The sequence below is a fragment of the Heterocephalus glaber genome, unplaced genomic scaffold, assembly GCF_053883595.1.
Source record: "Heterocephalus glaber isolate CG9 unplaced genomic scaffold, H.glaber_assembly_v1.0 deba00001457, whole genome shotgun sequence".
Classification (NCBI taxonomy): domain Eukaryota; kingdom Metazoa; phylum Chordata; class Mammalia; order Rodentia; family Bathyergidae; genus Heterocephalus; species Heterocephalus glaber.
This window is the reverse complement of record NW_028258305.1, coordinates 15,002,785-15,019,037: the sequence shown is the minus strand read 5'-3', so window position 1 is coordinate 15,019,037 and position 16,253 is coordinate 15,002,785. Positions and strand designations below refer to the sequence as shown.

Below are 16,253 nucleotides of genomic sequence, written 5' to 3'. Positions count from 1 at the left end.
CCAAATCACAAACATGTATTCTTGATAATTTGGAACCAGCTTACATTTTCTTTCACCCTTACTTTAGGGCCCAGTTTTGTATGTATCAGTGTTTGGTTCTGGACAAAACAGGATATGAAATCCCATAGCATTCTTGACTTCTTTCTCAGAAGGATCTCCCACAGCTTTGTGGGTAATTGAAGATGTGGTATTTGGCCAATATGGAGAGGTCTGGTCTACCACAGTTTAGATAGAGAGAACATAACCAAGACTAATAAAACTATCCAATCTACCTGATGAGAAGTATGAACATAATGTAACCTATACCATAAAGATCCAAAGGATTATTTCCATTTCATTAATTTTCATTAGTACTGAGGCTTCAGAAGCCCAGTTACTGTCAAGCACATCATATCATGATATTGTTTCATTGGTTCTAGTTGTAACTAGAAACAAAATAAAAATAAAAAGTGTATTTTATTTAAACTTGAATTTAGTTCTTGCATTTATACTTGTTCGTAGCCAAAAAGCCTAGAGGTGATTAGTTCTTCTATTTAAAGAAGAAATTCTAAAAATTGAGGATAAGTAAGTTTTATGCTAAACATCCTCAACTGTTCTTATAATAAGCATTTTATTTTAATTAGCATTTTAAAATAGAATGCTACTTCAGCATTTCTTTCTTTCTTTCTTTCTTTTTTTTTTTTTTGGTACCAGGGATCAAACTTGGGACCTTGCACTTGCGAGGCAGGTGGTGAAACCACTGAGCTAAATCCCTGGCCCTAGTTCAGCATTTCATCATACATTGGTTTTAGAATATTACTATACTTCTCCAAAAAATAATCTTTTTATTTTAAAAGAAAATAATTTTGAAGAACGCCCTTTGAGTTCATTTAGACACTGAATGTTTTATTGATTTCATTTAGTAATCCTTTAATAAGCATATAAGAGTTAAGACAGAAAATGTGTAGTTTTTTTAAACGTAGATAAACTGACATTTCTTTTTATCTTTTTTTCTTATACAGGTGTTTGCTTCAGAATGGTAAGTTATTAGAATTTGTTTATTACACTTTTTTTTTTTTTGAGACAAGGTCTTGCTATGTAGTTCAGTCTGGCCTCTAACTCACTATGTAGCCCAGGCAGGCCTCGAACTTGTGGTGATCCTCCTATCTCAGCCTCCCAAGTGCTGAGATTACAGGTGTGCACCACCATGCCTGGCCATTTTCACTTATTTTTAATCACAAAGATAAGGAGTTTTCTACATAATGATAGTCTACTGCTTATTTTCTGTATTTGACAACAAATAAAGAAATAATGTGACTTTTTTCAGATTAGTGATTGTGATTTTCATTTAAACAGTCTTAAAAAGATAGTCTACTAAAAACATTACCACCTTCCTAGGTTTTAGTAATTTTTTAGACATTTCTTTATTTTGGAGACAGAGTCTTGCTAAATCACTAAGTTGCCCAGAGTACCGGGATTATAGGCATGCACTCCCCTGCCTATTTTCTATAAATTTCCAAAGTACCTCTTTTGGGGTGATTCAAATGAGGCATTTTGATTTAAGTATATTGAATAGAAAGTGTAGGATCTCCTACATGTTCTAGATGGAAAAACCCTTTAGGCAAGGGAATGTATTTTGGACTGCATAGTGAAAAATGCTAATGTTGCGTATAGAAGTTGTTCCCTGAATTTTAGTGATTCAAATTCCTTGTCTTGTCTTAAATTTTTTTTCTTTTTGTCTTAAATTTTTATTTTTAAAAACACTCCTTTTTTGAAAGTTAATTCTGGTTTATATTTTCACCTAAAATCTCAGCTGAGAGTCACTAGGTTAGCTCTCTGGGTGGTCTCAAGCTCCTGGGAGTTCCAACATGTTCCCACCAGAAAAGTAGGTTTTGAGACAGTTGTGTCCTGCCTTCACAATTCAGATTGTCTCCATTTTCTTCTTCATTGATTGACTTATTTTTAGAACCAACTCCACATGCATCTTAGGTGTAACTATTTTGATTTGTGCTGCTTCATGCAGTTGGCCTGTGGAGTGTAGTGACCTTGATCACTCTGGCCTCCAAACAGAAGACTTTTTTGGGGGGTTGTGTTGGCAATAAGCATCCAGACTCAATTTGTCAGTGCAGAAATAAAGGACTCAGACACCAAGAAATCTCACCAAGGCAAGTTTACTTCTGCAGAAGGGTGCGCTACGCTCTTAAAGTAGGATAGCAAACACACAAGAGAGCCAGCAACAGGCTAGGCTCCCCTTATATCCTAAAGGTGAGAAGCAGCTGACCTTTTTCCCCATTGTCTGAGTTGAAGGGTCACAGTCTATCCCAACTGCCTAGTCTAGTTGGCATAAGGGGAGGGCCTAAAGGGTTGCCAGGAAGTGTTGCTAAAAGGTGTTGAGGGCACAGGAAACTAAATGTCCTTGGCAGGTGGTGTTCCCAGAGTCCAAGGGGCAGACGTTCATTGTAACTGTAACTGCAATCCTGTTGTAGAAGAAGGCAGCCTAAGATGAAATAAAGTTTAACATGGAGGCGATCTTCTTCATATGCTTTGAAAGAAGAGTTAGGTCCACAGTTTCTCACAGTAGTACTGTGGTCATACCCAGGGTGCTGTACCACTGAGGAACATCTTGGCCCTGAAAAAAAATTAAAAAAAAAATTTTCAATGAGGTCTCACTAAATTGACCAGGCTGGCCTTGAACTTGTCCTGCCTGGGCCTAAGTAGCTAGGATTACAGGTATGTGCCACCACACCCAGCAGAAGTGCATGTTTTTGAAAACCTCTGGTAGACTGAATCTACAAGAGTTTTTAGTATGATGTGCTTACAATACTTCAAAATCAAAATGTTCCTTGTTTTTTCATTTTCTAGAAAAATAATTGAATTTGAAACTGGGAGAAGAATTAAAAAAAGAATCAAGATATGTATATGTACCAATACCTCACATGAATATATTATCTATCACAAACATAAATTTACCCATAGAGAATTGTAATATTTGTCCCCCCACCCCACTTTTGTAAGACCGAAAGTCCAAACCAGGGCCTCATGCTGACCTATGAACTCAGCCTTAGTTATAACATTTTTTGACAAGTTCAAAGCCAACAAAAAACATAAGAATCTTTTAACCTTAAAGTACAAATCAGCACATCTAGGCTAGTGTTTTTCACTAGTTTAATTTTCTTATAAAAAATTATTTTCCCTCATTTTTGTTAGAAATTTCAAAATGTTTTAGGCTCTTTCTGCCTGTGAATACTTTATGTTGATCATAAAGTAGTTGAAAATCTTGGTTTGATCATCATTTGGAACCCAAATTAACAATGTAATTTAGTAGTAACAGGTGTGAGGGCAACTTAGCTGGATTTTGTGGATCCCAAAACATAGCATAGAAATTGGTTCAAAATAATTCCCACTATCAGTTTATTTTTTCATAATATGCTTGTCTTTGCTGAAAGGAGAATTTAACAAAAGATACTATTTAAGTGAAGGTTCTTCTTTTTTTTTTTTTGATACTGGGGATCGAACTCAGGTCCTTGCGCTTGCGAGGCAGGCGGCGGAACCATTGAGCTAAATCCCCGGCCCCTAAGTGAAGGTTCTTATAAATAGAGGTGTTACTGTATGTTGGCTACACAAATGTTGGCATAGACTACATTTTTAGAAAAAAATGATTATCAGGTTAACAGTTTCTGAATATTAGAATCAAGTATGTTATGAATTCAGACTTTTGATGATGGACTTCATCTTTCTTTTTTCTTCTGAATCCAGTACACTGAAGGTGAAGCTAAGAAAATAGGAGTAGTTGGCTGGGTGAAGAATACCAGCAAAGGCACTGTGACAGGCCAAGTGCAAGGCCCTGAAGAGAAGGTCAATTCCATGTAAGTAATAAGACTAATAACATGTGCATGACATTTCTGAAGCTATTTTAATGTTTCATTGGACAATATGAATGGTGCTAATTGGCCAAAGTTAGTTTATAGATTATAACTAAACACATATTTTTAGGCAGGCTAGTAGGGAAAATCACAGGGGTAGAATTTCATTGTATAGGAATGGATTTCTCCCTTGGATAGGTCTCAAAAAGAGCTATTGCATCACTCCTTGGTCTGTTTGAATTTGTCCTCTCAAGTCTCTCCAACATGGCAGACTGTTGAGGACCCAGGTGTTTTTCATTTGAAGTATTGGGTCAGAAGCATAGTGTCTTAGAATGGTTCTTGCAGTTCTTAAAGTAAACTTCAAGGCAAAAGATTACCATCTCCTTTTTATTGTATGAATACCTTCATTTTTATTGTCAATGAAGGTATATTGAGTAAGCTGTATGGTTGTCATAATGAGTCCTAAGGGACACAAGATTCAGTACTATGTGGAATAGTGCTCTGTGCATAGATGTCATTTTGAAAGGCTTTGTCTTTTCAGCTTCATAATTTCTGCTACCCTCTGCAGTCTTTTGTTTTAATAAAACTAGCTGACATTTATTGAGCATTTATGACATATTGGGGAATATGCCAAGCACTTTATGTAAATTAGATCATTTACTCTTTACAGCAGACCCTATGAGGTAGGTACTAAATAATTTCCAATTTATTTTATTTTATAGGCTATCTTTGTTTTCATTGCTTAATATTTTCAAGTTTTAAGCAATACTTTTTACTTATTATTATTATTGTAAGTGAAGTAATATAATGCTGAGGGTTTTGAAGGCAAAGTTAATAATCTGCCTCTTCTTATTTCCTTCCCCTTCATGTAATTTTTTTTTTTGTTTTGGTACCGGGGATTGAACTCGGGTCCTTGCACTTGCACAGCAGGTGGTGAAACCACTGAGCTAAATCCCCGGCCCCTTCATGTAATTTGTAATAATGGGTTTGGAATACTTTCAACAGCTTTCTCTTTTTCTTAAAAATACTTAAGTGTATATTTGTAAGTAAGGTTTTGCTATTGTTATAAAAATGGAATACTTTATGAATATTTTTCTATAACTTGTATTTCATTTTATGGACATCCCAACAATTAGTAAATATATGTTACTAACTCCTTATTTTTTCTAATTTACTGTTCTTGCATTTATGTGTATAAACACATCCCATCTTGAAAAGTAGGGTCCAGAAATTCAGTTTTATAACCTGTGGGTTAATAGTTATGAAAAACAGTATTTTTTACTAGGATTGTCACAAAAGCACAGAAAATTGTGAGACTTATATTGTACAGAAATGACAGTTCAGCAGATAAAAAAATGCTGAAAGATTATGAAGTGGTTCAAGAATGGGTAATATGTGGAAGATGGAATTTCCGCTCATGCCAATCACAGCATATTATTAACTCTCATTACAGCAAGGCTTTGATTAATTTACTAAACATAAATGGAATCATGTGTTTTCCTTTTTTTAAACTCCTGTATTATTCACACCCTTCTCCCCTTTGCAAGTAATGTGTGTTAGCAAGCTGGTGGATGGGTATCTTTCTGTGCTTGTCTTCACACTCACACTCCCCCCCCCCACAGTCACACACACACACACACACACACACACACACACACATTTATGGGTTTTGATGAAGGCAAATATTAGCTTGGATTCATTCTTTTTATTTTATTTATTTATTTATTTACTTATTTACTTATTGGTACTGTGGATCGAACTCAGGACCTTGTGCTTGCAAGGCAGGTGGCAGAACCACTGAGCTAAATTCCCAGCCTGGATTCATTCTTTTTAATGGCTGCTTGATATTGTACAGTATAGGTTTATTATTATTTATTACCTTACTACTAGGAACTCATTTTTTGTTTGTTTCTTGTTTTTCACTATGCAAGCAGTGCTGCAGTAAACATTTTATTGGTGGTTTTATTTTTATGGGATTGACTCCCAGGAGTATGATTTATTAGTTGAAGTGTCTGTGTATTTGTAGTGTAAAAGCATGTATTAGACTACTTTCCAAAACAGCTGTAAACAGTTTACATTTTTTTCCTCCTCATCCTGTTGGCAATTTATTTTATTGCTCTCTAATTTTTCCTTTATCTGATTGGCTGTAGAGTGATTATTATTTCACTGTAATTTGTATTTCTCTAATTATTAGTGAGCTGGAGCATCTTCATGCTTGTGGCTATGTGGACTTGTTCTCATGCACTCCGTTTTCACAATCTTTCAGCATTTTTTCATTGAGTTGCTTATCTCTTGCCAATATGTAAGGTCTCTTTGTGTGCTGGTAATGATTACTAACCCATTATCTGTAATCTCTCTTGAAAGAATTTCTCCAAATCTAGCGTTAGCCTGTTAGTTTTGTTTATGATATCTTTTGCAACATAAATTGTTTTTAACTTTTATAGACTTGAATGTGGCTATCTTTTATTTCTGCTTAAGAAACATTGTGTTGACTCCTAGGTTTCCTTCTAACTTTTAATGGTTTATTTATTACATTTAATCATTTATTCCATCTGAAATTTGTTTTTTAATGTGAGATAGGGAACTATTTTCTTCTGCCAAATGGATAGCCAGTTGGGCCAGCACCATTTATTAAATAACCATTCTTTTCCCCATTGAATTGAAGTACATTTTTGTCATCTTTTAAAATTTCATACAAACTGGATTTCTGGATTCTGTTCTATGCCCTGATCAGTTTATCTATTCTGACACCCATAGCCCATATTGATTTAATTTCAGTGACTTTATAGTATATTTCTTCTTATTGTTCTTTTTTGGAATCTGCTTTCTTAGGTATTTTTCTCTCTGATGCTTAAGATACCTTCATCCACTTAACTGGAATTCTATTATATTAATTTATCTTATGGACTTGTTTATTATTATTATTATTATTATTGGTACCAGGGATCGAACTTGGATCCTTGCGCTTGCGCAGCAGGTGGCGAAACCACTGAGCTAAATCCCCGGCCCTTGTTTTTTATTATTGATGTGTATATGATTACAGATAGTTGCTTCAAATATACATATCAGATCACATTTGTTAATTGATTTTATATTGTATCATTCATATTTTCTGCGTTATTTTTTCACTTTTTATAATTGGTTATACAGATTAATGGATTTCATCTTGGCAGATTCATAAATTCATATGATATACTTTAATTATTTTCATTCCCATCAGTCCTTTGTCCTATCCTCCCCTAGTATTACATTTTTTGGGGGGAGCTTTTAGTGTGTAAAATATATTTTGCTCATATCCATCCCCTATTACCTGCCCTTATAGCCCCATCCCTCCCTCCTTCACTCCCTCCCTCTTATCTAATAAAGTCTCCCTTCTACTTTCTTGTCATCTTTTTTTTAGATTCCACATATTAGGGAGAACATGCAATGTTTGTCTGAGTCTGGCTTCTTTGCTTAACATGATGGTCTCCAGATTCATCCATTTCTTTGCAAGTGACAGAAATTTGTTCTTCCTTGTGGCTGAATAATACTCCGTTGTGTATATAATTCAACATTTTCTTTATCCATTCATCTGTTGATGGACATCTAGGCTGGTTTCCTATCTTGGCTATTGTGAATTGTACCACAGTAAATTTGGATATGCAGGTATCCCTATGATATGCTGGCTTTGATTGTTTATGCTTCAGATATATACCAAGGAGTGATATAACTGGATCAAATGGTAGCTCTGTTTTTAGGGTTTTTTGGGGAAACGCTATATTGATTTCCATAGTGGCTCTACTTATTTACATTCCCACAAGTAATGTAGAAGGATCCCTGCGTCCTTGCTAGAATTTATTGTTTTTTTGTATTTTTGATGATAGCCATTCTGACTGTGGTAAGATGGAATCTTAAAGTAGTTTGATTTGCATTTCCCTAATAGCAATGTTAAACATTTTGTCATATACGTATTGGCTATTTGTAGTTCTTCTTTGGGAAGTGTTTGATTAATTCATTTACCCATTTATTGATTGGGTTATTCAAGTTTTTGTTGTTAAGATTTTTGAGTTCTTTATATATTCTACATATTAATCCTGTGTCAGAAGAGTGCATGGTAAAGATTTTCTCTCATTCTGAAGGATGTCTCTTCACTTTGTTAGTTGTTTCTTTTGCTGTACGGAAACTTTTTACTTTGATGTAGTCCCATTCATTGATTCTTGCTTTTATTTCCTGTGCTGTTGGAGGCTTACTCAGGACTTTACTTGTGACTATGGCTTCCAGAATTTCTCATATATTTTCTTTCAGCTGTTTCAAAGTTTCAAGTCTTATATTTAGATCTTTGATCCATTTGGAATTGATTTTAGTGTGAAAGAGATCTAGTTTCAATCTTCCACAAGCACATATCCAGTTTTCTCAGCATTGTTAAGAGAGGCTATCTTGCCAGGGATTTAGCTCAGTGATTCCACTGTCTGCCTCGCAGGCGCAAGGACCCGAGTTCGATCCCCAGTACCAAAAACAAAAACAAACAAACAAACAAAATAAATAAATAAAAAAAGAGAGGCTATCTTTTCTCCAATGTATAATTTTGGCTTCTTTGCCCAGAGTCAGATGCTTGAAGTTGTGTGGGTTTGTTTCTGTATCCTTTATTCTGTTACACTGGTCTACATATGTATTTTTTTGCCAGTACCATGCTGTTTTTCTTACTATGGCTTTGTAGTATAATTTGAAATCTGGTTATTGTGATGCTTCCAGTCTTGCTCTTTTGACTTAGAATTGCATTGACTTTCCTGGGTCTTTTATGTTTTCATATGCATTTCAGGATTAAAAAAAAATTCTGTGAAGAATGTCATTGGTACTTGGTGGAGAGTGCATTGAGTCTGTAGATCAGTTTTGGTAATGTGGCCATTTGACAATATTAATTCTGCTAATTCATGAACATGATAGTCTTTCCATTTTGTGGTTTTTTTCTTCAACTTCTTTGTTCAGGGCTCTGAACGTTTCATTGTAAAGGTCTTTCACCTCTAAGGCTAAATTGATCCATAAGTATTTTATTTTATTTAAAGCTATTGTGAATGGAATTGTTTTCCTGATTTCTTTCTCAGCTAGTCCACTATCAGTATAAAGTAAAGCTACTAATTTTTAATGTTGATTTTATATCTTGCTCTGTTATGAATTTATTTATCTGGCCCAAAAGTCTTTCTGGTAGAGTCTTTAGGGTCTTCTAAGTATATGACCATATTATCTACAAACAAGGATAATTTGACTTCTTAGTTTCCTATTTGTATCCTTTTAATTTTTGTTGCCTAATTACTCTAGCTATATTTCTTTTTTTTTTTTTTTTTTCGTTACTGGAAATCAAACTCCAGACCTTGCACTTGTGAATCAGGTGGCAGAAACACTGAACTAAATCCCTGGCCTAGTATATTTGTTTTTTAAATGAATTCCCCTGATTGCCTCATAGATATATTTTTAGAGTAAGCTTTATTTTTAGATTTCTAGAAAAGTTTTAAAAATACTACAGAAAGTTTCAATATATTCTTCACCTAGTTTTACTACTATTAATAAGATATATGTGTTATATTTAATGGACCAATAATGATACATTAGTTTTAACTAAAATTCATACTTTATGTTTTCTCAATTCTTGCTTAATTTCCTTTTTAAAAGTTCTCCTTATTTTACTTATTTTTATTATTTTAAGGGAATTGACATTTTAATGATATATCTACCCATATAAGAATATAGATGTCCATGTATTTAATTTCAAAATTTATTCTTACATATGATTTTATGGCTTTCTTCATATAAGTTTTGTACTTTTGTTGCTAAGTTTATGCTTTTGTATTTTACTGATATTTTCATTATTATGTATGGGATATTTTCCACATTTCTGTTTATAGCTGTTTATGCTTCACATATGGAAAACCTAGTGACTTTTGTGTATGTATCTTATATTACAGTCTTACCTTATCAAATATTATTATTATTCTACCGGGTTTTTTTGTTTTTATTTTTTTTGAGAAGGGGTCTCACTATGCAGTTCAGGCTGGCCTTGAACTCACTGTATACCCAGGTAGCCTTGGACTCCTGGCAGTACTCCTGGCTCAGCCTTCCTAGTACTGGGATTACAGGCATGTGCCACCACATCCAGATCTACTAGTTTGTTTGTTTTTTTAAATTATAGTTTACTGGAGTTTCTAAAAGTACAGTTAGCAAAATAATGTATCTCTTCTCCCTGTGTTTATATTATTTGGAAACTTGCCAAAATGATGTTGAATAATAATTGCAATAATGGCCATCCTGTTTGGCTTATGATTTTATTTGAAATAATTTTGTTTCTCCAAGTAGAAAAATGTTTCTTGTTGGTTTTTTCTCTTTTTTTGGTACCTGGGATCAAACTCAGGAATTTGCGCTTAAGAGGCAGGTGGCAGAACCACTGAGCTAAATCCCCAGACCCTCCTGTTTGTTTTTGTAAATATAGTTTATCACAATGAATTTCACTCTTATATTAGTGAAATTGAGGTCTGAGTGGTTCTAGTGTATTGTTGTTTCTTTTGAATTATTACTGAGTGTTGTTTAGGAGTATTTTCTTTAGAGATTTTACATCTATATTTATAATAGATTATGGTTTTCTTGTTTTTCTTCTTGCTACTCTATCAAGTTTTTTTAAAAATTTTATTTTATTGGTACATTTTAGGTATATAATATAATGACATTCATCATTGGAAATTTGCACCTTTACATAATCTCTCTTGGTTCTTATTTTTCCCCCTTCCCCTGCCCTCCCTTCAACCCCTCCATCCCTATTTACAAAGACTTTGTTTCCATTTTTTCATTTTCTAATATTAATTCCATTCTCTTCTTTCCTTTCCCCTACCCTTCCCACTTCCCCTTCCCCTTTGCCCCTTTTCTTCCTATTTCACATTATCTATTATACCTTTTAGTCCTTATTTGCACATTCAGTTTCTCACACTAGAAAAGCTATTCGGTATTTACACATGTGTGTCCTATTTATTTCACTTAAGAGTATTGCCTCAATGTGCATCCATTTACCTATAAATGTGTTTAATTTTTCATTTTTTATGGCTGAGTAGTACTCCATTTTATTAAAAAAACACTTTTTCTTTATCCAGTCTCCAGTTGATGGGCAATTGGGTTGCTTCCAAGTTTTAGCTATTACAAACTGTGCTGCTATAAACATGGGTGCACATATATCACTGTGATATGATTCTTTTAATTCTTTGGGGAAGATCCCCAGCAGGGGAATAGCTGGGTCAAATGGGACTTCCAGTCCTAGTTCTTTGAGGTATCTCCATACTGATTTCCACAGTGCTTGCACCAGTCTACACTCCCACTAGCAGTGGAGCAGGGTTCCTTTTTCCCCACAGCCCCGCCAGCATTTGTTATTGGTTGATTTCATGATAGTAGCCATTCTTTCTGGGGTGAGGTGGAATCTCAGCGTTGTTTGCATTTGCATCTCTCAAATGACCAGTGTTGAACATTTTTTCATATGTTTATTTGCCATTTCTACTTCTTTGTCTGAGAAATGTCTGTTCATTTCAGATGCCCATTTTTGGATTGGGTCTTTAATTTTGGGAAGTCTGATTTTTTTAAGTTCTTTATAGATTCTAGATAATAGACCTTTGTCTGAGGAACAGCAGATGAAGATTTATTTCCCACATTGTGGGTTGTCTCTTCTCACTGTTGGTGGTTTCTCCTGCTGTGCAGAAGCTTTTTAATAAGAAGAGATCCTGCTTGTTGATTGTTTGTGCTAGTTCACGGGCAACTGAGGTTTTGTTCATAAAATGTTTTCCTACACCAATGTCTTCAAGAGCTGTACTTAACCTCTGTTCCAGCCAATTCAGTGTTTCTATTTTAATATTTAGATTTTTAATCCATGTTGATTTTAGTTTAATGCACAGTGAGAGATATAGGTCTAGTTTTAATCTTTGACAAGTTTTGTTTTGTTTTGTTTTTGGTACTGGGGATCTAACTTGGGTCCTTGCAATTGCACAGCAGGTGGCGAAACCACTGAGCTAAATCCCCGGCCAAATCTTTGACAAGTTGAAACCCAATTTTTCCAGCACCATTTATTAAAGAGGCTATCTTTCCTCCAGTGAGGGTGTTTGGCTCTTTTGTCCAAGATGAGATGGCTGAGTGTGTCTGGCGTTGTTTCTGCATCTTCTAATCTGTTCCACTGGTCCTCAAGTCCGTTTCTTTGCCAGTATCATGCTGTTTTTATCACAGTAGCTTTGTAGTATAGTTGCAGGTTGGGGATTGTGATACCCCCTGCCATGTCTCTGTTATCTAGAGTTGCTTTTGCTATTCTGGGTCTCTTCTTGTTCCAAATGAATTTTTGGACTGTTTTCTCAAGGTCTGTGAAGCATGCTAATGGGATTTGAATTGGAATTGCATTGAATCTATACAGCAATTTTGGAAGTATGGCCATTTTCACTATGTTGATCCTTCCTACCCAGGAGCAGGGGATGTCTTTCCATTTTCTGATATCATCTTCAATCTCTCTTTTCAGAGTGTTATAGTTTTCAGAGAAGAAAACTTTGATTTGATTTCTTTTATTAGGTTGATTCCTAGATATTTCAGTTTTTTGGATGCTATTTTGAAAGGAATTGTTTGCCTTATTTCTCTCTCATTTAGTCTATTGTTCATGTAGAGGAAAGCTATTGATTTTTGTGTGTTGACATTGTATCCAGCTGCTCTACTGAATTTGGTTATTAAGTCTAGAAGACTTTTGGTGGAGTTCTTGGGGCCTTCTATATAGAGTATCACGTCATGTGCAAATAATGATAATTTAACTTCTTCATTTCCTATCTTTATTCCTTTTATTTCTTTCTCTTGTCTAATTGCCGTGGCTAATGTTTCCAAAACTATATTGAACAGTAATGGTGATAATGGACATCCTTGTCTTGTTCCTGATTTGAGTGTGAAGGATTTCAGTTTTTGACTGTTTGGTATGATATTGGCTGTTGATTTTTCATAGATGACTTTTATCAGATTGAGATAGAGACCATCTATTCCAACATTTTGTAGAATTTTTATCATAAATTCATGCTGTATTTTGTCAAATGCTTTTTCTGTGTCTATGGAGTTAATTGTATGGTTTTTGTCCTTGGCTCTATTAATATGGTGTATTACATTTATTGATTTGCATATGTTGAACCATGCCTGCATCCCTGGAATGAATCCCACTTGATCAGGGTGTATGATCTTCTTGATGATCTTCTGCATTCTGTTTGCCAGTATCTTATTAAGGATTTTGACATCTATGTTCATTGGTGAGATTGGCTTATAGTTCTCTTTTTCAGTTGGGTCTTTCTCTGCTTTGGGGATCAAGGTGATGCTTGCTTCCAGGAATGAATTTTGGAGTATTGCTTCCCTTTTAATTTCATTGAAAAGTTTAAACAGTAGTGGCACTAGTTCCTGTATAAATGTCTTATAGAATTTAGCATTGAAGCCATCAGGACCTGGGCTTTTCTGAGTTGATAAGTTTTTAATTACATTTTCAATTTCATTGATTGATATTGGGTTGTTTAGAATTTTTAGGTCTTCTTCGTTCAACTTTGGTAATTCATATGTATCTAGGAATCTGTCCATTTCTTCTGTGTTGTCCATCTTATTGGCGTATAGGTTCTGGAAGTAGGTATTGATAATCCTCTGGATTTCTGCTGGCTCTGTTGTAATTTCACCCTTTTCATTCTTAATTGCATGGATTTGGGCCTTTTCTTTCCTTTTTCTGATAAGGTTGGCTAAGGGTTTGTCAATTTTGTCTGTCAATTTTGTTTGGCTAAGGGTTTGTCAACCAACTTTTGGCTTCATTAATTTTTTGTATTTTTCTCTTAGTCTCCCTTGCATTGATTTCCCCTCTGATCTTTATAATTTCCTCCCTTGTATGAGCTTTGGGTTTGTCCTACTCTTCTTTTTCTAGAAGTTTGAGGTTTAGCATCAGGTTGTTTAATTGGGCTTGTTCTGTTTTCCTAATATGCGTATTCACTGCTATGAATTTCCCTCGTAAGACTGCTTTCATTGTGACCCATAGATTCCAAAATGTTGTATTGTCATTGTCATTTAATTGAAGGAACTGTCTGTCTGATTTCTTCTTTAATTTCCTCTGTGACCCATTGGTTATTCAGAAGTGTGTTGTTCAATTTCCATGTGTTTATGAAATTTTTGCCATTGCTTTTGCTATTGATCTCCAATTTCATCACACTATGGTCTGATAATATAAAGGGGATAACTTCAATTCCTTTGCACTTTCTTAAACATGTTCTATGAGACAGTATATGTTTTATTTTGGAGAATGACCCATGTGCAGCTGAAAAGAATGTGTATTCTGATTTTGTGGGGTGGAAGACTCTGTAAACATCTGTTAAGTTCATTTGTTCAAGAGTTCAATTGAGTTCTAGTATTTCATTACTTATTTTTTGTCTAGTTGATCTATCTATTTGTGACAGTGGGGTATTGCGGTCCCCCACTACCATTGTATTAGTGCATATGTGACTTTTCATGTTGATTAGTATTTGTTTTATATAGTTGGGCACACTAGCGTTTGGTGCATATATATTTATGATTGTCATCTCTTCCCTTGGATTGTTCCCTTTACAAGTACGTAGTGTCCTTCTTTGTTTCTCTTAATCAGTGTTGGTTTTAAATCCATTTGATCTGCAGAGAGGATAGCTACTCCTCCTTTTTTTCAGGTTCCCATGGCATGGAGTATTGTTTTCCACCCTTTAACTTTCAGTCTATGAGTTTCTTTTTGAATGAAGTGTGTTTCTTGTATGCAGCATATTGTTGGATTTGCTTCTTGACCCATCCTTGCAGTCTATTTCTTTTGATTGGTGAATTGAGACCATTAACATTGATGGTTATAACTCATATGTATTGACTTATCATTGTCATGACTTTGTCTTTTTTTGGATTCTCCCCCTTTACATTTAATTTCCTGTCACGCCTGATGGATTCATTCTGCTGTGCTTCCTGGGGTTGTGATCCTCATTGTGTTTTCTTAGAATATTGTCTAAAGTTTTTTGGAGTGCTGGTTTGGTATTCAGGAAGTTCCTAAGGTGCTCTTTGTCATGAAAGTATCTTATTTCTCCATCAATTTTGAAAGATAGTTTTGCAGGGTACATCCATCTGGGTTGGAGGCTGTTTTCATTTAGGGCTTGAAATACATTACTCAAAGCTCTTCTCACCTTGAGGGTGTGTGTTGAGAATTCTGCTGTGATTCTGATGAGCTTTCCTTTGTGTTTTGTTTCTTTTCTCTAATTGCTTATAGAACTTTTTTCTTCAGTTGAGTTTCTGGAATCTTAACTATTATATGGCTATGTGTAGAATTTTTTTGATCAAGGCTATTTGGAGTCCTATATGCCTCACTTATCTGTATGTCCAATTCTCTACCTCTGTCTGGAAGTTTTCTGCCATTACTTCTGTGAATAGTTTTTTTATGTCATCTGCACTCTCTACTGTGTTTTCGTTGACTCCAGTCAGTCTTATGTTGTTTTTCTTTGCATCATCTAGTAGCTGCTGTATTGATTTCTCATGGTCCCTTACAATTTTGAAGCAATTTTTCTTTTCCTGGTCACTAATTGCAATCTTATCTCCTATATCTGAAATTCTGTTCTCACATTGAGTCATTCTGCTGTGTAGACTTTCAATGGAGTTTTTAATCTCCTGGAAATCTATTTGCATTTGTTTTATGGATTCCATTTGTTTCTTATGTTGGGATTCCATCATGTTCCTGAGCTCTTCTCTAGATTTATTAATCATGCCTTGCGCTATGAGCACAATCTCTGCTGTTATCTGAGAAATTATTTCTGATTTCATTTTTTCCATTTCAATGGGGGTGGAGGGGCAGGGGGTGTGTGTGCTGTTGGCACCCGCGCGGCTCACCTCCTCTGCACTGGGAGCAGTGGTATGGCAGCCCAGATGGCCCTTCCTCTGTGCTAGGAGCCTTGGTATGGTGGCTTGGAAGCCCCTTCTTCTGTACTGGGAGCAGTGGAATGGCTGCCCAGAAGCCCCTTCCTTTGTGTCTATCAAGTTTTTATGTTAGAGTTTTGCATTCATAAATCATTCCTACAAACAGTGTATGGGAGTTTCTTCAGTTTTTATTTTTTTTATTTTTATTTTTGTATTAAATTCTTTTATTGGTACATTGTAGGTATACAGCACAATTACATTTCTCATTGGGAATTGTACCTTTATATAATGCATCTTGGTTCTTATTTTTTCCCCATTCCTAGCCCTGTATGGGAGTTTCTTGAGAGAGTGTGCTTTCTTTGACAGTTTCTTTTCCTCTCTTCCTTTTGGGAATTTTTTTTTTTTTTTTGTACTGGGGATTGAACTCAGGACCTTGCAATTGCAAGGCAGGCACAGTTCCACTGAGCTAAATCCCCAGCCCTCTTTGGAATTTCTATGTAG

The 16,253-nt window shown here is 35.1% G+C and overlaps 1 protein-coding gene across 2 annotated transcripts in view; it reads left to right on the top strand.

The window, feature by feature from the left end:
• Nucleotides 1–16,253, top strand: part of Acyp2 (acylphosphatase 2) — a 74,141-nt gene that overhangs the window by 12,827 nt on the left and 45,061 nt on the right. For both annotated transcript variants that reach the window (XM_021246295.2, XM_013066429.3), the window contains exons 2-3: nucleotides 1,002–1,018; nucleotides 3,736–3,845. In XM_021246295.2, the coding sequence (XP_021101954.1) occupies nucleotides 1,002–1,018; nucleotides 3,736–3,845 (127 nt within the window). The remainder of the gene's footprint in view (nucleotides 1–1,001; nucleotides 1,019–3,735; nucleotides 3,846–16,253) is intronic.